This window comes from Apus apus, chromosome 3 (assembly GCF_020740795.1).
Source record: "Apus apus isolate bApuApu2 chromosome 3, bApuApu2.pri.cur, whole genome shotgun sequence".
Classification (NCBI taxonomy): Eukaryota; Metazoa; Chordata; class Aves; order Apodiformes; family Apodidae; genus Apus; species Apus apus.
The window spans coordinates 11,757,601-11,778,731 of record NC_067284.1 but is presented as its reverse complement, the minus strand read 5'-3'; the positions used below and the strand labels follow the sequence as shown (position 1 = coordinate 11,778,731).

The window sequence follows — 21,131 nt, the reverse complement described above, 5'->3', positions numbered from 1 at the left end:
ATCATAGCTTTTATACACTCTGTGTAATACTTAGTATTTTTTGAAGAGTGCCAGATCTTGAAATCACACAAGTGTCTTACAGTAGAACAACATATTATTTGAACAAAATTTTCAGGTTTTTTATTTGTATTAGATAAGGAAGCTAGGACTTTGAATTTTCAAACACAGGATGACAAAAAAAGTCAATATACAATTATTTTTAAAACTTTGACATTTTGAGGGGACATTCTTACACCTAGTGGCTGAGATTGGAGTTCACCACCCTGCTGACTCAACCTTAATTTTTGTAGGTAATGACACAGGATGAGTTCCAGGTGACTGCCAGAACAGAACCACTTAAGTGTGGGAGCTGATAATAGCCTTGATGAAACACCGCAATAATACAAAACACAAAGCCATGAAGAGCCAAACAACTACAACAACAAAATATCTAATCAGCAGTGCTATAAAATCGAAATAATAAAGCAAAGATGCATTGGGAAAAAAAGCTGTAAAAGCCATTTAAGGGATTTTTCACTGTATTTTTCAGCCTTCTAAGATTTCAGTTAAAGGGAAATAATCTTTTTTTCCCCATTACTGATAATACATCACAACAAAAAGATTAACGGCTGCTGCCTTAAACGCAAGCTTTCAAAAATTAGCTTTGATCAAAGCAACCACTGTAGTGAAAGTCAACTGCCCTAACTCACTTCTCAAGTGCCTTTACAGCATTGAGCAGGCTTGAACTCCTTCCCTTATAATAGTTTGCCTTAAACTTCAAAGCCTAACTGGCTTTGAGGCTTAAATCATGGAAAGCTTTCTTCCTTCTTGTTCAAAAAAAAATTAAAGACTTTCACTTTAATCTGACCTATAATCTAAAATCTAAGCATGCAAGTCTTCTTGATCATTGTGGGGTTACAGAATGGAAGGGGCTAGATAGGGAAGTTAATCGTGGCTCAGACACTGCCAAGGGTTTTTAAATGCCTGCCAGCTGGTGAGGTCATTCCTCTTTAAGAAAGGTAAGCAAGGACTAATCTATCAATGGCACAAATTTCTCAGTAAATGAGGCTATAGAGGGGTTCTTACTGCTTTACCTTTCATTGCCAGCCCCTCCTTCCTTTCCATTTCTTGTCATTAATGAATCTGCAGAGTTAGGAAGCCAGATTTCCCAGGACACCACAGTAATGGATGGGGGGTGGGGCAACAGACTGCAGAAGCACAAGGCAGGGGAATGGACAATTTTCAAGGACTTGGAAGAGTCACCACTGACTTCAGAGGGTTTTACAGACTTTGCCGGATATGAACTTCTCAGTCTGTTTGGGCAGCTGTGATTCTAGACAAATCAATAAGGATTTTATCTGAGTTTCTGTTTTACTATCAACTAAACAAGATTATGACTTTGAATGGTGAGTGCTGACAACAGGAGACAATTAACAGTTTGACAGCTGGTCATGCCAAAGCCCCCTGTATTTCAAAAAGTCCCTTGGACATGGGCACGCTTTTCATGGCTTTGCTCATACACTCTCTTCTTGTATGGCAGATCAAGAACAACATAAGTGAGCAATAATATTGAATCTTCATTCTTATTTATCAAGACGACTTCACCCAGTCAGCCTGCAAAAGCTAAGGCAACCAAAGCTAAGAAAAGTCCCTTTAGTTTTCTAACCAGATGACCTCTCCAAAAAAACCCTTAGTCATAAAGCTGTGGCTCACAAAGACCTCTGCATGGGCAGGTTCTTACATTCTCCAGAATTCAAAGCCTCATCTGAGCACTCTGCTCAAGTGCTACAGCTGTGTTTGAGCAGCTGTCCTCCCCCACCCAAGGCCTAGGACTGAAAGAGCATTAGTTCTCTTAACAGATACAGCTGAAAACATTTGTCTTGCTTTTCACATCATGTAACAGCATTACATGTAACATCATAAACCCACTCTAGAGCCAGCCAACTAAGAATTCCAGCCAGGAAAAAATAAATTCTTCAAGGCTCTTCTTTAGAAGAACAGGCAGCACTGGGAAGGGGTAAGAAATGGGAAATAAAAAACAGGTAACAGCAACTCTGTAGCCTGTTACCCACTAATGTCAAAATCTTTTTATACATTAAACCAACTTCATTAGATTGCTTTAGATAAAGGAGTTTTATGTATGTAATTCTGCAGTTGAAAAGCCCAAAGTAAATGGGAGTTGATTTGTCAGGCAAGAGTGTACACAGCAGGGAAATCCATGAACTGAAACAGAAAGCCTTGCTTTGCAGTTTCCTGCTGTAGCTACTAGCACTAATTACAGATCTTTCATAAAGTTCTGAATGAAATATTAACAAGCTAGTAATTAAGTAATTCAAGGTCTGCTTGCTTTAATGTTAGCTTTAGTATTGTTAAGTCCAAAACCTCTGACTCACTGATCTATAAACGTCCTCCTAAATTATTCAGAGATGTCCTTTGTTTTCCTTCTACTGAAGTTAAGTTACCCCAAAACCTTCTTCTATCTATTACTGGCATACAAAGTTTAACAGGTGAAAAGAGAATGCAGTGAGGCAGGAAAACACAGTAATTGTACTTTTGAGTTTTTGTGCAAAAGGAAAAAAACATCGTTTCCAATTCTGCTTTTGCCTATTTCTTTAGGTTGCTTCTACTACAGACCAACCTCTTCCCTACATAGAATCATAGAGTGGTTTGGGTTGGCAGGGACCTTTAAAGGTCAACTAGTCTAAACCCCCAGCAGTGAGCAGGTTTCTTCAGAGGTTATGTCTGTATAAAAGAACTGCTACATCAGTTCATCTGCTCCTGCAATGGTCAGCAATCAAGCGTGGCTAACCATGACCCACTAATGAAACGAAGCAGAAGCTGGGCTGCACTTGCCTGTATTACTAGTAACCTACAACTGGGTAGGGTAACAGATGATGCTAATCAGAGATGTTATTTCTTGTGTGGCACAGCATTAATGTGCAGACAATGGGCAGCTCCCCAAGGCAGCGAGGACCGTGGCTGGTACTAACCACCTCTGGAAGACTGCCTGAGACCCAGCAGATGGAACAGTCAGGCTAAGAGGCTTTACAGCACTGCTCTGCTAGACCCTCATTCCCTCTCACTTAGAGCACTGTCAGGGTCTTGGCCATCCAGTAAAAGAAAGCCCATGGATGACTTCTGCAGAGCTGAAGTGAGAGAACTGTTCTCCAGCAGAACCCAGGTCTTTACTTCCCTTCTGGACCAATGCTGATTTCCTTGCTTCATGCATAAAAAACAGATAAAAATCTCGCATCAATGGCTGCACAGATTCCAGTACAGCTTCTCATGAATCCACCATCTGAGAGCATATTCAAATATTTTTTATTATAACACATTAAGCTAAAATCAGTAGATTCATTTCCTGAAACGGATTTAATACTTGAGGGAGAGAAACATTTTTCTGAAAAGAAGTGACATTTCATTATAGCATTCGGTTATAAAGTCACTAGCAGAAATTTTTCTGTATATCAATTAAACAGTAACTCACTGAAGTTAGTAACATAAAAGGCAATATTGCATATTTACAGTTTCTCCCCCAGTAAATGAAAACATCTACAGTTCTCAGAAACACAAATAAAATGTCTGCACAATGGTTCTAGCAATGCTGCCACAGTTCTTATCATTCCTTTTCAATTTTTTCTACACTAGTTTTCCCAGAGATATAACATACTATTTTCTCTACAATCAACCTTTTTTTTCCTTTGGAGAGAAGTAGAAATGGCATTTCGAAAACTTCAATTTGCTGAAACATAATAGCACCACTGAGCTCTTTTGTACTTTCACTTTTATTCTCACTTTATGCTAGAAAAATGAAACTGCAGTGGTTTTACTATTGTCAAACAAAAAGTAAATAAATAATGATTTTGTTGACTATCAGGTAACAAGATACTGCATCACTATTATTCAGCTGAGTTTTACTATATATTCCTCTCTCTAACATGAAATTACAAATACTATAATAATTCTGGAACACTGCCAAGCAGAGGTAGATGTAACCCTTGCAATGAAAACTGTGAAAGCCAATTTGATGAAAAAAATAATTGAATTAAGTATTTCACTGTTCATCATCAAGTAAAGTAATTAATTAAGAATGAAACAAGAAATAATCTTACCTGATTTACTGTCTGTGTGCAGCTTCCTTTTCCCCTAGGATTACCTCTTTCTAGGTATTAAAGGCATTCTTCTAACTGTACCTGTGCTATTTATCATTTCCCTGTGTAGGAGATAAGCATCCTACTTTTACTAGTATGAAGTCTCATCTTTTTGCCTAAAGACCAGCCTTTCATGGGCATAATCTGGCTTAATACCACCTTCCTCATTATTTGCTAACCTTCTCGAAGAGCTACCAACTTTCCCATCAGAGGTCTAACAGAGCCCAAGCTTGCAGGACTTATCTGCTTTTACAGATTATATTTGAGGATAGAAATTGTGGCAAAAAATGGATCTCTGAAAATCTATTAGCAGCAGCTGAAGTGACATTTAAGCCACAATGCTTGCCTGTGGGGAATACTGTGCTGGAAATGCTCACTTGTATTTAAAACAGCTGTACAGTAAGAATTTGGTTTTATGCCATCCTTTAATCTCATAATTGGAAAAGTCCACAGAGATAGGCAAGATGAGTATTTCCACAATTATATTAGGTACTTAAAATTTAGGAGCTAGTTTTGGCTTGTAATTCCCTGGGAGAGATGGGCACCTCTAGAAAGAATTTTGTAAGAGCTAATGAGGCAACTGTCAGAGACTTTTCTTCAGGATTCCCAGATTCATCCTGTTTTGCACTATACAGTAGCTGAAATTGGTTTGTGTTGGAGATTGTCCTTCATAGGTATTATAATTAGACAGGATATTATCCACAACCCCTTTTCCTTTGTAAGCTGATATCCTGCATAATTATCTCATTTGATATTTCTCCTGCCTTCTGTGTTATTGTTTGCAGGCCTATTCTTTTTCATTTATTTAAATTTAATCTGCATTTGCCTTTTACTAGCCCTAAACCAGCACAGTACCTCTCAAAATGGTCATTTTTGCCATCAACTGTTTTTCTCCAATCTTACCAGTATCTGACATTTAAAATATTTCTCATTCACAATGTTCACTATGCATTTTATAGGTACTATAAAGAAAGGTCTCAGAAACAATTTCATAATAAAAAAATGTCCATGTTATACCATCTCTCACCCTTTGCAACTTCAACATCTTGATTTATTCATGAGTATTAAAGACATTATAATCTGCATTTTGCAAAGGTACTAGAAGTTCAACTTCATTTATCAAGTTCAAACTCTTTTGTTCAGTTTAGACTCAAAAGAACTCGCCTCTAAAAAGCTTAACAAATTTAGATATACTCTGGCTATGAACTGTTTACAAAAACTATTTGCTTTCTCTCCCCCTCCCCCCAAGACTGATATTCTTATGATATTTTAAAGCAATAAACAATTAAGAAATGGTTAAAAAAGACCTAAAAGACTTTGCCTCGATACCTTTCCATTGTCTCATTCAATTACAGTAAATTTCTAGCAGGGTCCAATTTTTATAATTTTATTGAGAAACTTTTTTATCTGTTCTTTCTCTTTGACTATCATCCATTCCACTGCCTTTATTTCACTTGCCTACAGTACCAGCAAAAGCCTCTATTGAAGAAAGGTCTAATACAGAAAGAAAAGTCAATAAACTGATTTCAAAAATCAGACCAGATTAATAAATAACAATTACAATAACAAATATGATACAAAAAGAATAATTTCTGAAGGAAACTATAAAGACACAGAAATTTAGCTCACTTCTTTGTCTGAGAAGACAATTATCTACAAAAAGTTTCTAAATTGCCTATAAACTCTGAGAAGTTTACTCTGAGTACTGTATCCTAGTCAAAAGAAAATGCAAATGCAATTGCATTTATGGAAGCTCAGCATGGGGATGTCTACATCAAAGGGAAACCAGGCCCTGCTGCAACCCAGCCAAGCACAGGAGCTGGTCCCATAAACAGCTGTTGTTATTAAGGTATTCTGCATTGCCCAGAAGAAATGCTGCAGAGCACACCCAAACCCAAAGCAGGTTTGACAAAGCAGTTATAAGGCAGGAACAGCTGCAGCAACAAATTACCATGCTCAAGAGCATAAAATCATCATGGAAAAATCATCCTCTTCTGTAAGGTGATTTTTGTAAAACATAAAAAAGGAAAACAAAAGATGGTGCCAGCCTCAAATCACCCACGTGCAGGTGCCAGAACCCTCTCAAAAACTGAAGCCTGGAAAAGAACAATGTGACAAAGAAGACGAGGACAACACCAAACACAACTTGCACTGCAGCACGAGGAATCTGGCAGCTTTACAGTGACCTGATCAGTTATTCCACTGTGACAAGTGTGAGGGCTCAATGCAATGCAGATGAGGAACAGCTGCAATGTCTATGCTCATTTATTGCTAAAACAAACCTCTCATTCCCAGTATCTGTCTCAACCATCTTTAGTTGGTAGTGAGCAACTATTTTATGGTTCAGACCCAGCTTAACCCTTTTCTTTCGCTGTCTCTTCAATACGGAAAATGAACTATTTGTCTATTAATGTATTATTTTAATGAGACATAATCTGCAGTCCTAATGCTCACATGTATCATAGTATATTTTCATACCACTGGGCATAGGCTACTGTAAGCACAATCTGCTTATCACTTTGGAAGTCCAGTTTTCTGTACGACAATAATTCTCACAACAGTATCTGTATGGGGTCAACAGTAAATATTTGGAAAATTACCAGGAAGGTAAGAAAGAAAATTAATTCTGAAAGAAGGAATGCTGAGACTAAAAAAAAAATAAAAATAAACCAAATAAAACTAAACTCTGACTGCACATATATCAGCTGGTGGTGGTTTCAAATCTCATTATCAAATCAAACGAAATGGGAAACTCCAAATCAACCATCCCTAATGCGATAAGAAATTGCTGGTTGGCTTAATCTCGTAGATATTATGACAGAGTATTCCAACCAAAGCAAAGATCAGAATATGAATGGTCTCAGTAATTAATTTTGGAGGCTCTTCCTAAGAGTCTCTGTAGATCAGTGTTGCTGTTGGAGGCGAGACAGGAGGACAAGGAAGGTGTATCAGTGTTATCTCGACCATGTCTTCCCAGCACATCTGCAAGTTTTATTCCTGCAGTGCTCAGGTGTCCCACCTTGCACTCTTACATTATTTGTCTGTCCATTATACACAACAATTACACCCCATTTCATGCATTTACAAAGTCTCCTCAGTGTGTTCACATCCAACAACTTACCCACTGGTTGCTCATCTTCCAGCCTGTTACTCCTGAGCTCTGCTACTAATCCAGCCAGTGCTGCCACTCCCAATTTCCTCTCCTCTTTACCATCATTCTTTTAACATTAGTTATATAGCTCTGAATAATCTATAAACCTCTTAAATTTTATAGACATTCCTGAGAACACCAGCTTCTCCAAGTCCCAGTTATGCTCACAGATTTTGAAGTTTAAACCAAAGATGCTTTATTCTCAACACACACCACAGTTCCATTAAAAAAAATCCATACTGCCTCATTACATAAAAATAGCTGCAAAATTACCTTGAAGGAAAAAACACAAACCCTTTCTTCTTCTAAATAAACATTTCAGTAAAGGAAACACAGTATGTTCTTTGAAAGAGGATTAGAGTATCTCTGGAAGGTAATGTAATTTCTGCCTCTTAATGGAAGAAAAAAAGCAGCATCTTTTCCTATTTTTGATATCTTATGTGGGGGGAGAAGACGGGCCGTTCTGCACAATGAGAAAACCAGTCACTTACAAGGTAAATATTTAGCAAGAAAAAAACCTGAGATCCTGAGAATGAAAGTACTGAATGCCTTGTATAATGCAAGTTATGGTTGCAGCCAGAGGAAAAGATATGAAGGAAGAACTGACTGGCATACTATAAATTAATATTATGGATTGAAATTAAGCTCTATTCCGTCAGTAACAGTGGAATCTTAGAAACATCCAACTGTACAATTTCGCCATAAACATAATAAATTCTGCAGTTTTATGTACTCTTAAGAACTAGTTATATTTCACAATGGTGACAGCTTATACTCTAGAATGTCACAGAACCAGAAAAATTCAGGTTAGAAAGGGCCTTCCAGCCATCACTGAGCTCAACCTCCTGCTCTAGGATGGGTTAACTTCAAGGATCAGTCAGGTTACTCAGGGTCTTTTTCTGCATTACATTTTGAAAATCTCCATGGACAGGGATTTTACAGCCTCTCCAGGCAACCTGCTGCCATGCTGAGCCAACCTCACCATGAAAATTACGTCCTTGCATCTGACTGGAATCTTCCCTCATTCTTCCCCTGTATCTCTGAGAAGTGTCTGGCTCTTTTTTCTGCAATCTCCCTTTAGGTGACTGGAGACTGCAATCACTCTCCCCCACTCCTTACTTTTCTTCTTAAGACTAAAGACACTCAGTTTCTTTAACCTCTCCCCATAGGCCAGATGCTCTACCCTTGGTGGTGACCCCAGCAGGAATCGCTCCAGTGAGGTGACTTCTCTTGCACAAAGGGCCCTCACTTCAAGAAGGATATTGAGGTGCTGGAGCAGGTCCAGAGGAGAGCAATAAGGCTGGTGAAAGGACTGGAGGAAAAATCTTATAGGGATAGGCTGAGGGAGCTGGGGTTGTTTAGCCTGGAGAAGAGGAGACTCAAAGGGGACCTTATCAGTCTCTTCAACTACCTGAAGGGAGGTTGTAGTCCGGTGGGGGCTGGGCTCTTTTTCCAGGCAACTAGCAACAAGATGAGAGGGCAAGGCCTGAAGCTGCAACAGGGGAGGTTCAGGTTGGATATGAGGAAGTACTTCCTCATGGAGAGGGTAATTAGACATTGGAAAGGACTTCCCAGGGAAGTGGTGGAGGCACCACCCCTGGATGTGCTCAGGGAAAGGCTGGATGTGGCACTTAATGCCATGGTCTGGCTGATGGGGAGGTGTTGCTCATAGGCTGGATCTGTTGATCTTAAAGGTCTTTTCCAGCCTTGGTGATCCTGTGAGAAGCCCAGAACAGCACACAGTGTCTCCCAGGTGCTTGAGCAGAGCACGGTGACCTTCCTTGACCTGCAGGCTATGCCCTCTAGCTAACACACCTCAGGGCATGGTTGGCCTTTACCAGTGCGAGGGCACACATCAGGCTCACCTTCAACTTGTTGCCACCAGGACCCTCAGGTGCTTTTCTGCAGAACTGCTGCACAGCCAGGTAAGGCTCCAGCTTGCTCTGTCCCTGATGCACAACCCTGCATTTGCTTCTCTTCTTCTTTTGTCAGCACTTGTTTTTCTAAGCTTTTTGAGAAATTATCATACAGATTTTCTATTGCTAGGATGCATTTGGATTCCAAAGCCCAGGAAATGGAAGCCTTAAAAACAGCAATCTGTTCATTTTTACAATACTCATTAAAAGCATTTGAAGATTTTTTTAAATCTTAAACAGTTAATACAGGAGTAAATAAATAAATAAATAAAACCAATTAAAATTTCCAATACACTAAGATCTACAATCTACTAGCTATTATTTTAACCTCTTCAGAAGGCTTAGTTTACCCCATACTTCGCAAGAACAAACTTGGATTGATTTAAAAAAAAAAAAAACAAACACCAAAATACTAGGAGCTGAAATAACAAAAGATGTCCAATAAAAAGAGGCGGGGGGGGGGGGAGAAAGACAAAAAGCAAAACAGAAATGAAAAGAAAGAAATCATGTAGTCCAAAACTAAGCACCAACTATTCAGCTTTATTGGCAGCAACACCAGAAAACTGCAGAGGTAATCTTCCTAATTCTCTGGACTTCTACGGAACATCACAAGCTTTACAAAGAACAATTTTTTAAACTGAATTCACAGGCATACTCATGACAAAGAGCAAAATGGGGACTCTCTGATCCATCAGAACAGAGTGAATTTATAAATTATAGCTCATTAACATTTTGTTCTTAGGGGCTGCAATTGTAACAGCATACAAAATCATTGCTTCAGTTTTTGCACTGCTTGTGCAGATTTCCTAGTTGTTATTCTTTTTCTGTTTCCATCACCACTTCCAAGGCTGAATTACTTTTATTATTACTATTATCATCATTATTATTATTATTCCCCTCAATATGTCAATAGAGGGTAAAATGCCCACTTGTATGCTGTCATTCACTGTAATATAAATGCACACATAAAATATATTACTATTCATTTATACTATTAGTGTCTGAACATTCCCAGGCAGGACGAAGGGCTCTAATACTCCAGGGGCTTCACAAACACAGGCAGTCAGGCCCCCCTGCCCTTACAAGTTAGCAATTGCTTTTGAGAAAAGCTGCAACAAAGAATGCCACGATGGAGAGAAATGAAAGGAAGTCAAGGGATAAGGAATTAAGCCACATTATTTTTTTCTTTCCTAATTCTCAAATTAAGTTCAAAACTATCCTATTTTCAAAATGAGCTAAACTTGCTATGTTAAATAAACATGTAACTTAAGAATGAGCAGTGGGTGATTTCTTGCTAGCACATTACAACCTCCCTAAGTTCTCTCTAGTATCTTCTTTACAAGATAGAAACTATGTGGATTGGGCAGTTTTCTACGTCCCAGAGTTTGTTACTATTGTCACAAATTCAGAATTGTGTTTTAACATGTTCAGATTACTGTTTAGGAGAAAGTCAAAGAAAAATCATCTTGAACTTGGGACAGAATATTGCAAAATGCGAAACCACTCCAGATTGCAACAGGTTCACTTCAGGTTCCAGGCTGCCCTCCTGAAAACCCTCTTGCTGCTGAGAATGAACTTTATTTTTAATGTGAAACCTTCCTTCATTCCTGAGGAAGGCAATCACAGCCCTATGCCAGGTAACATTTCATACATCCCAGACCACATGAGCACCTTGAAGATAAAAACTAGGATGTTGAATTTTACCCAGTCCTTTATGTGGAATCAGTGCAGGAGAAAGGAATGAGTGGAAAAGGAGGACAACTCAGTCAGCAGAAGACATTATCTCTGCATTGTATGACCTTCCATGAGAAGACTGTACACTGTCATCTTGTAACAATAAACATGAGGAATACAGCTTAAACTCCCACTCCACGGAGAATTTTATTTGGAAAGGTTACCTGGCAATCGGACAGACTTTTCAAGTGTTGGTGCTGAAACTGTTTCCATGTGTTGAGTTCTGCATGACACAGAGATAGAGGTGCTTTCCACAAAAGAGAAACACAGCAAGAAAAAGGAAGACCTTCCTTATGCAGCATCTCAGCAGCCCAATACTAACAATTCCAGCGATGCCCAGTGCAGCTCCCATGTCTAGCAAGAGGATGTGAAAATCCTGCTGTAACATCCCACAAAACTCTATTAAACACTAGAACCATTCTCCAGTTCTGATTGGAGACTGTTAACAAGAATACATACACATTGTTAACATCAACTACTTTATCCTAAAGATACAGTTTGAACTTCAGAAGAGGTAGAATTTTATACAGCTTTATCCTCAGTTTGTGTTTTTTTAATTCAGAGTGACCATGTTTAATGACATGTAGGGACTCAGATTTTCTGAGCTTATCTTCTTTCACAGTCATCAAATCATACAATTACCACATTCCTTCTCAACACTGTAAAGGTGTTTGTTCCTAGTGGAAGCTGGATCCGGATCTGTAGTCCTCAAAAGTATCCTTCAGCTTTCAGAATAAAATTATTTCTGTCTGCCATAATCCATTTATTCTCCTATCATTATTTTCCTAGTTTAAAATAATCTTCTCCCTTTCTCCTTCCCCTCACTGCCCGTTAGCTCTGCTAATATAAAGACAAAATAATCCTTCTCTGACACTATCTTGCTAAGCTAACCGAGCAAGTTACCACTATTTTTCTTTCATTTGACAGGCCTCTGTCCAACCGAGGGCTTCTCTTTCAGTCTGAAATAATTTGTCTTCAATGTGAGCAACCAGAATCAAACACCTACAGATAAAGATGTACTTCCTTTCTCTCAGCAATGTCTCACTCCAGAGATTCTAGGGCTGTATTTGTCTTTTTATTGAAGCTGAATATATGATACCCTTATGTTTTATTCTATGGCATTTCATATCACATACAATACACTAACAGCACAAAATAATAAAAAAGGGGAGACAGGCAACAGAAACAAAATTCAGATTATGACTTCACCATGACAAATGAGACATCCTTTCCTGCTGTGGTAGGACACATCCTTTCCTGCTGCAAAAACCTCTTTCAATTTGTATGAAAGCCCAGTAAGCAAAGTATCAAATAATGAGGGCATCAACATATTCGTACTGGCTGCCAAGAGGCACAGAGGGAAAACTTTTACATGTATTTTGCTGAAGGTCTGTACAGACCATGTTGCTGTGGAGCTCTGTCAGGACAGCAAATGAGTGTATGGGGAAAGCTGGACTAATTCTCCTCCTAAATTTGGAGTAATCTGAATAGCTGTACCCTAACAAGGTGCTCCATATGTGTCCTCTGTGGCTAGACAGTGGCAGTCTACCCAGCTTTGGGATCACTAATTGGTAGTAGAAGTCACTGTCACTCAGGGAAGAAAAACATGCCAGCTGCAGTCAAAAAATCAGCAGTTTGTCTTAGCTTAAGAAATAAGCTGTGACAGCAGCAAGTTCATCAAGTCATGCCTTTGTCCTCTTCTTTCAGAAAAGGTTTGTTTGGTAAATTGTGGCCAATCACTTCAGTAATAATCTGCAGATGTTTGATAATGCTGAAGGAGTCATGAATGAGGTCTAGCCTAGTTCTCAGACATCAGCTCAGCCTCTATGTCTAGACAAAGTTAAGCAGCTGTGTTGAAGATGTTTCAGCTCCTGGGAACATAACAGTAAATTCTCCAAGGTGCTGATAAGTTGCCTGCGGATCTTAAAGTAAAGGCGGATGGATTCGTATCTGGAGGGTGTGCTGATTTTGATGTGAGATGATCAGAGAAATCATTCTGGAGCAATTACCCTTTGCAAGGCCTCTCTCTCTCTGGCAGAACTCCACTATGCTTTATCATGTTTTAAGTTAAAAGTGTATTGGCTGAGGGAAAATGAAACAGTTGGGCAAATAATGGCTTAGAACTGAACTGCAGTCCTGGAGTGCAGGTGGCAGGTTTAGCTGTCTCAGCAATCAGCAACACTGTTCTCAAGTTCAGTTAAATCACAGATAAAGGCTACTGAGCTGCATCTCAGAGCAGAGAGCTTGAGTCCTTGCTACTCCTTGAGAGCAAGACTACTGTAACTACAGCAGCAAATTCCCCAGAAGCAAACTTGAAACTTTCCACTGGACTCCTACCACAAAAACTCAATACTAAGAACACATCACTATTTCCAAAATACTCTTTTCACCATAACTGTCCTCATAGTCTATTAAATCGAACAATTCTGTTTTGAACAAAGCAGTATTTATTATGAAACTTTTTAATAACTACTCTTAAAATACTAAAAATAAAATAGCAGTAATTAATCTTTATTTAAATGGTAATTTAATGTGTTAAGAGCCCAAAATGAAACTAGTCATTAGCTCGATAGTAAAGAGTGCCAGAAGCTTCATTACTGATTAATAATGGAGAACACAGTGTACTGAACAGTTTCCCCTGATCCCAGAAGCATCTAGGAACTGCAAAAACTTTCAATCTGAATAAATTGATTAAGCAACATCATTTTCTTTATGGTTATAAATACTGGAAATAGTGTATCTGATTTTCCATTCTGAACTACATTGATTAAATCTCTCTTTTAAAAACAGCAAAATCTATATGATAAATTTTTTGCTTTAGTAGCTCATTGTTAGTAAAAGAATACAAGCAATATTTACTGTAGATTTAAAAAATTTTGCCAGTTAATTCCAGCTGATGTCAATACTTTATCTTGCTGATTGCGATTGTCACTTAAGAGAAACCTCCTTCATTTCATCCAGTTTCCATGGGATATTTAATAAATACAAACACTTCCAACCAAAGAAAGCTGCAAATCACTGAATTTCTCTGAAGTTCTTGAGTGAATGCAGAAGTATATGATGGTAACTACTACTAACATAGCCACGTAAAAGGGAAAAGATACAAAAAGGAAACACTTGTGGTGAAACTCTTCTACACCACTTTAATACAGATGCTAATAATAAACAATAAATCAGAATAATTTTATTTAAAAATGAAATTATAAGAGGAACTGCCCTACATGAAATAAATTCCTTCAATATAAAGAACAGTCCCCTGAAAAGAAGAATTCATTGCTGCAGATAATGTGACCTTCAAATCATTAATTCATTTAGTACTCTCTCCAGCTAACCAAAATAGCCATCGGTTTTATGAGCCACTGAACTTACTGAAACTCACTGGATATTATTTTAGGATAAGAGCACTCCCAAGCATTATGCAATAACTTTGAAGTTCTGTATCATGAACTCTGTTCAAAGTAGCAACATACAAAATTTTGCCATATCTATGAACTTGCATATTATTGGAAAAGTCCCAGGCAGATCCCTCTAGCCAGGAAAACACACTTGTATCCATTTCTTCTGATCTACCAGCTACCAGACACAGGATTCAAAAGCATGAGGAGTTAATGCTCTGCGTTCCTTTTGTATAATGAAGTACAGAGATCAAACATCTATCAAGCACTATCACTGATACCACTGAAAGCAAGTCAGGAGGAAGAAGATCAGGTAACTTCAGTTAATCTTACCAGTTCATCTATCTCTCAGAAACATTATAAATATTAATATATATAAATATTAATGAATTATTGCATGTGAGAAAGACACAGAAAAATCATCCTAGAAGAGATGTTAGTATTTCAAAATCTCTTCCCAGACTTGCCATCTACAGTCTTCATCATCAAAGACATGGGTGCAATTATCTTCCTGCACAGTTCTGGAAAATCAGACTTGTTTGCTTTTAGGGAGGGATACCTTGATAAGGAGTTTCTCTCTTTGCAGTTTTGTAAATGCACATAAATTGAAACATGAATTTATGAGTACTAGCATGGCAGTTTATGTTTATATATATTTCAAAGGCCTGGTAATATTCCTTGGTGTCCAACTGGAAGTGCACAAAAACGCATTGGAAGTACTGCTGTATACTAATGGTTCACTTTGAGTAATTAATCTAAACCTACAGAGGAGAGCAGTGGTTTGGGACATTCCTTAATGCACACATTTGGCAAGAAATGCCATATCTTAATATAACAGATATACTTGGGATTTTTGCAAATGAACGAGTGCATCGTTTACATAAAAAAGACAGTTCAATCCATCACACGGTGAGCAAAAGCAGATCAGAACTAAAAGGTTACAAAGACTCTGGCATATTCCAGGACCAAGTGTGGTCTTTTAACTGGTGGCATCATTAGCAACCACCTATGAAAGACCTGAAGAACTGCTGGGGGAAAAAATGAAAGAAACTTGTGTCAACAGTTACAAAAAAGACCACTGTATGTCTCCAGAGTACATGCACTTATTTTCACAGCACCAAGTCTTAACATTAATCTTCCCCACTTTTGGTGCTGAAGCTCTCTCTAAAGAGGGTATAACCTCTTCACTCTATGCCAATTTCTCCTGCTGTCATGCAGCCAATATCCTTCTAGAATCTCCAAGCAATCAGATAGGAGCCTCCATTTAAAAAGCTTATTGTTTTTGTTAATTGCATGCCATTTCCCAGTTGAAGCTAACAATACAAACCACAGAAGAGATGACCCTGAGCTACTTACCACCTCACCATTTCAGGATTACCTTTAGCACCAGAAACATATATGGCCATATAAATGCCTACAGCCCAAAAATAAAAGGTATGTTTTAAGGAGTACATCTTGTGGAATTACCTTATTCAAACAGGTATATGTGATCTAAAGTAGTTTAGTGGACGAAAAGCTTTGTTTTTCCTAGGTAGTAACTGAAAGTTATTTTGAACATCCACATTACCTATTTCGTGGTAAACACAACATTTAGAATGAGACTACATATTACCAGAAAGTCTAATAGTAACCTACTCAAATTAAATATATGTCAGACATTTATCAAGCACTGTACCATATATAAGGTAAGAACAGCAAATGGAACAGAATATAGTACTGTGCCCACATCTTGAATTTTGTGCCATTCCTTACCTTAAGTAAGGCAAGAGTAGAAATAAAGACAAGTACAAAAATTAAAAATGGTGTTGGCTGGAGATACTGAATTGCTGGATACTGGGAGCAAATAAATAGATTAAGTTTTTGTGGCTTGGAAGATGCAACACTGGGGTAATGTGGAAGAGAAGATAAAGCCAGGAATAGAGAATGACTAGTCACCATTTCTCCTGACATAAGGCCTAGGATGAACCAAAATTAGTTACCAGGCAACAGATTTAAAAGAAATAAAATCACACTTTAACTTGCAGTGCCAATGTGGCTTTGTATGTTGAAAGTGTAGTGGACAATCCCTTAGGCACATTCAGGGTGGAAGGTCCAGCTGAGTCTCCAAAGTACCAGAACACAGGTACAACTTCCAGCAAAGAAGGTTCTGCAGGCAAATTGCAGGAAACTGGCCACATACTGTGAATGTATCCTGGTTTTGCACTCTTCCCTAGTGATGATACTTGGTCCCAGTTTGATCCTGCACAGCACCTGCTTTGCTGCTGTCCTGTGAGCAGAACGGCCTCTCCCTGCCTGATGGGAGGAGTATCACTGCTGACTGCAAATGCCTGAAAACAAGTGCAGTACAAGCCTCTTCTCTTCCAAATCCACCCAGTCAACTCACAAACTCTTCCCAGCCGTGGGGAAAACCTTCCCATTTTGCTGCCTAATATTAGAAATAGATGGGGCAGGAAAGGGCAGAAATGAGGCCTGATTTGCAGGTACAGTGTGAGAGAACTTTTATGAAGCATTTAAACAACCATTATTCTGAAGGGTTAGCACCAAAAATATAGGAGATTGTGATGGAACGTCTTTCAACACAAGTTTCCATGCAAGAAACATCTAAATTATTTGATTATGAGCCAAACTGAGCAACATACATATAGGAACTGCAGAGACAGGAGAAAAGGAACAGGGAAGATGAAAAGCATGCATCTGTTCTTTTAAAGTAATATTAAAACTATTAAAATTTAAGTTAGAAAAAGCAAGTATTAGCTAGATATGGTTGGGAATAATGTTCTCTGGTAATGTAATTGGAGATGGCAAAGGAACACATCTGAGTTTTAGAAATTAAGTTTCATTTTGATGTGAAACAAAACCAAGGCTTTTAAAATTCTGAGAAGCACAAGCATGTGCTCATGATGGAGGAGACAAGGCTGCCAAGAGTGCAGAATATGTAGTAATTACAAGTATCACCTGGGAAATGGGAACATTTTAGCATTCTAAAACAAATACCACATTTCCACATCCTAGTGTAATGACTAACATGCTAATGCTTCCCTCTCTTTATTGTATGAAAAATCCCAATGCAACTCATCAAAATCAGTCCATATATTTCTGTAAAACATTTCTGTTTGCAAGTGACATGACAATAACTAATTAGCAACCAGCAATTAAAATGTGAAACTATCATAGTTCATCTGAAGGAAGACAAAAAGTAAGTCATAAAAGACAAATTATTTTCCAGCAATTGTACGAGTCTTTCACAGTAAACCTAATAATACTGGGAAAACAATCTGTGCTTTTTACTGCAGTGTCTTCCTTGTCAAGGATCACTTGAAGAATTACACAGTTCCAAAAGCAGCTTTGTTTTAAAATGTTACTGACAAGGTAGCCTAAACAAAACAATCAAACAAAACCAACAATAAAATAACATATTCCTTCTGATAATTAAACTGAAGTCAAAATGAATCAAAATATTATAGGAAAAACTAAACTTTTTTCACAAGCACACAGATGTAACTAGAAGCAATTCCAGAATATGGCAAACATCACTAAGGCAGCAGTATTTCCCATTATTTTTTGTGAAGTTGTATTAGTAACTTGCAGTTCTCTAAATCAAGACTGAAGTCATATAGCAGTTAAAGAAGTTAAATAGCCACCTCCCCCCAGCTTCTGAATCGTACCTTAATTTGTGCAAAAGGTCTGTCAAAGTTTCCAACATAAAGAAGACCAACATTCTGGGTGAGTAGCCTAAAAAAATGAAAAAAATCTTTTAAGATATCATTTTATATCCAGAAGGTTGTTGTTTTGTTTGGTTTTTTTTACATCTCCAGTAGTTGTAAGGGAATCCTAGCAGGGTAACAAGCTTCATTATGATAGCAAGAGATACTTCTGCAAAGCTGATTAGACAATTCTGTTTGAACTAGGACCAAAAAGGAAAGAGGTGCATTAAAGATGGATCCACACCAGTAATTTGTGTTTACAGTGCAAGCAGCTCTTCAACAAAACCATTCCACAGGCTTCTTTGTGATGGATGTCACTCAATAATATGGAGGAATGGCAGGTATGTGCCTTTTCTATTTATTGGAGACCATTAGAAAAAAAGAGACAGCAAGAGAGAAGACTAAACACACATTCAGAGCAGCAGCCCTGAGAGTTAAAGCACATTAAGGCAACTAAATGTACACACAGTCATACAAAAATTACACCACTGCAAGTAGAGAAAGAATAGAGAATCGCTGCCATAAAAGAGCCTCAGATGCAGTTTCTGCCTGCTGTTTTCTTCAACTCTTTATAAAAGTTCATTGCATACCCCACCAGCACCACAGGGAGAGTGGGACAAGTTGGCTGAAACGACTGATGGCACTTGTGGAAAAGAGTTATTTTGATTTCTGTGGATACTGTGCAAGTCAATGTTATTACTACATAAACTCCAAATCCTGGAGGAGCATTAGGGTGCTGCTGCTATGAAGAGGCAGAGGAGAAACATCGCTGGTCAGCAAAAAAGGGTAGAAGAGCACTCTGCTGTCCAAACTGGACAATCCTGCTGAGCAAGGGCACAGCAGTCATTCCCTCCAGTTTAGAGGCTTCAAAAGTGTCACACTGAAGTACAGGCACCCCATAATAAAGGTAACTTTTTAATAACAAACCCTTGAAGGAGTTTCTGTTTTGAATAAAAGGGACATTCAAAACCCATCTTACTCTTCACTAGCTCCAAGTTTTCATTAACTATTTGCTATTTTATATTTTCCTTCAATTTTACAATTCATTCCCTTTTGCTATAAGGCCTCACATATGAATTAAAGTAAATAACAAGAAATAAGTATGAATGTAGGCATCATTCTGCTTAAGCCTGACACTGAGGTGTCTCATGTTTTTAAGCCTATGTGTATTTTTTTTAATTCATACTGATTTACATTTTGTTTTCTATACACAAACCAGCTGTCATTTTCAACTGATTCCTCACCATTGCCAGGTCTGTTTTAATAAACAGAAGAATACAGAAACTTAGATGGCACTAACTCATTTTGGCCTCACAGAATGTACACATCTTAGTAGGATTTTGATTATTCCCAGTTCTGACACCATTATGATATTAAACTGGTTCACCACTAGCAGGAATCAGTGGAACTCAGCAATATAAATAAAGCCAAAACATTCACACATATAGAACAGGTAAGTAAGAAGTCATGTCGAACTGTGTATCATCTTCAAAAAACCCTTCTCTAATTTTATATGGTATACAAAATTTCATGGGCCCTGACAGAAATATCCAAAGGAAGGAAAGACCTGTAAGGATCAGAGCATATCAGCCAGTCCAGACAGGCAAGTGGCCTTCTCCCTTTCCCATCCCTTCCTCTCTCAGGAAGACTTGCACTGTTTCCCAATGGTTCTGCAGGATATGGAAGTCAGGATAAACATATCAAACTCATTTTCAGTCCCAGTTAGTCAAATTTACTCAGAACTCAGGTGACTGGAGCTGGTAAAGCCAGCATATTGATCAAATATTCTCCTAGGGCTATAGAGCAAACTCTGAAAATATTTTAAGCTTTGCTAAATGAAAAGAAACATATGGGAAGTAATTAGTGAAAAAGGTTAAAAGAGAATCTGTAAAAAAGATTCAGTGTATGTCATCATATTTGAGAGAAGGGTACCATAAAGCAAAAAAGTATTCTTAAAAAGAACTGCACATAATTTTTGCAAGGCAGAAAAGAAAAAAAAAAAGTTCACTGGCTGTATTTCTAGCAAGAGACTTAAAAAACCAGAAGACATATAGCATGGTTACTCTTCTTGTTTTCTTTAGTGGACAGAAATGTACAACCATGAAAAATCTGAGTTGTCAGGATGGCTTTAGTTAGAAGTAATGAACATAATTTAAGATTAATCTTTCCAGAAGCCTGCAGAACAGTTTACACTGCTTAAGTAGCACCCAAAGTCTGCAAATGTACTGTAAAAACTGCCTTCCTTAACAAGACTGATACTGACACAGAAGTACAAGCTTATTACTGTTGATTCACTTTTCACTGCTTTGGCTGAAATATATTTCACTCATTTCTTATTTGTATTCACAACTTAAACTTAAAAAGGCAATGTTAATTCAATTTTAGGGAATGGAAAATAATCTCCCTTGCTTAAATAAAAGGTCCCATTCTTTATTTCTTTAGGTTTCAAGATTCATCTCAAGTTCTAAAGTTCAAAATTATATCACCAAACCTCAAAGCCAGTCAGTTTGCCATGTAAGCACTCACCAAGATTGAAATGAGAATCCCAATATAATCATCATTTAATGTTCTGAAACACTTACTTTTTCTCCCTCTAAATGGTCTAAGCAACTGAAAAAAAGCCAAATCTCATTACTACTATCAAGTCTTTTGCTTCAGGGTTTTTATTGAGCTCTCTTTGCAAGAAGCCCTGTGGGAAGGACTTAGGGGTGCTGGTGGATGAAAAGTTGGACACGAGCCACCCCATATGAGCACAGGCTGAGAGTTGAGGTTGTTCTCCCAGGAGAAGAGAAGGCTTCAGGGAGACCTTACAGCAGCCTTCCACTACTTGGAGGGGGCCTACAGGAAAGCTGGGGAGGGGCTTTTTACAAGGGCAGGTAGTGATAGCACAAGGGGTAACTGTTTCAAACCGAAAGAGGGGATATTTAAATTTGATATTAAGAAGAAATTATTTAGTGTGAGGGTGGTGAGACACTGGAGCAGGCTGCCCAGAGCAGCTGTGGCTGCCCCCTCCCTGGAGGCGTTCAAGGCCAGGCTGGATGGGGCTTTGAGCAACCTGGTCTAGTGGGAGGTGTCCCTGCCCATGCAGGGGGGTTGGAACC

The 21,131-nt window shown here is 38.3% G+C and overlaps 1 protein-coding gene across 2 annotated transcripts in view; it reads right to left on the bottom strand.

Moving 5' to 3' along the window:
* RNGTT (RNA guanylyltransferase and 5'-phosphatase) overlaps positions 1–21,131 on the bottom strand; it is a 176,327-nt gene that overhangs the window by 16,769 nt on the left and 138,427 nt on the right. Inside the window, exon 14 of one of the 2 annotated variants that reach the window (XM_051614993.1) lies at positions 17,992–18,058. The exons of the other annotated variant lie outside the window; for it this stretch is intronic. Within the exon in view, the coding sequence (XP_051470953.1) occupies positions 17,992–18,058 (67 nt within the window). The remainder of the gene's footprint in view (positions 1–17,991; positions 18,059–21,131) is intronic. 2 annotated transcript variants of the gene reach the window in all.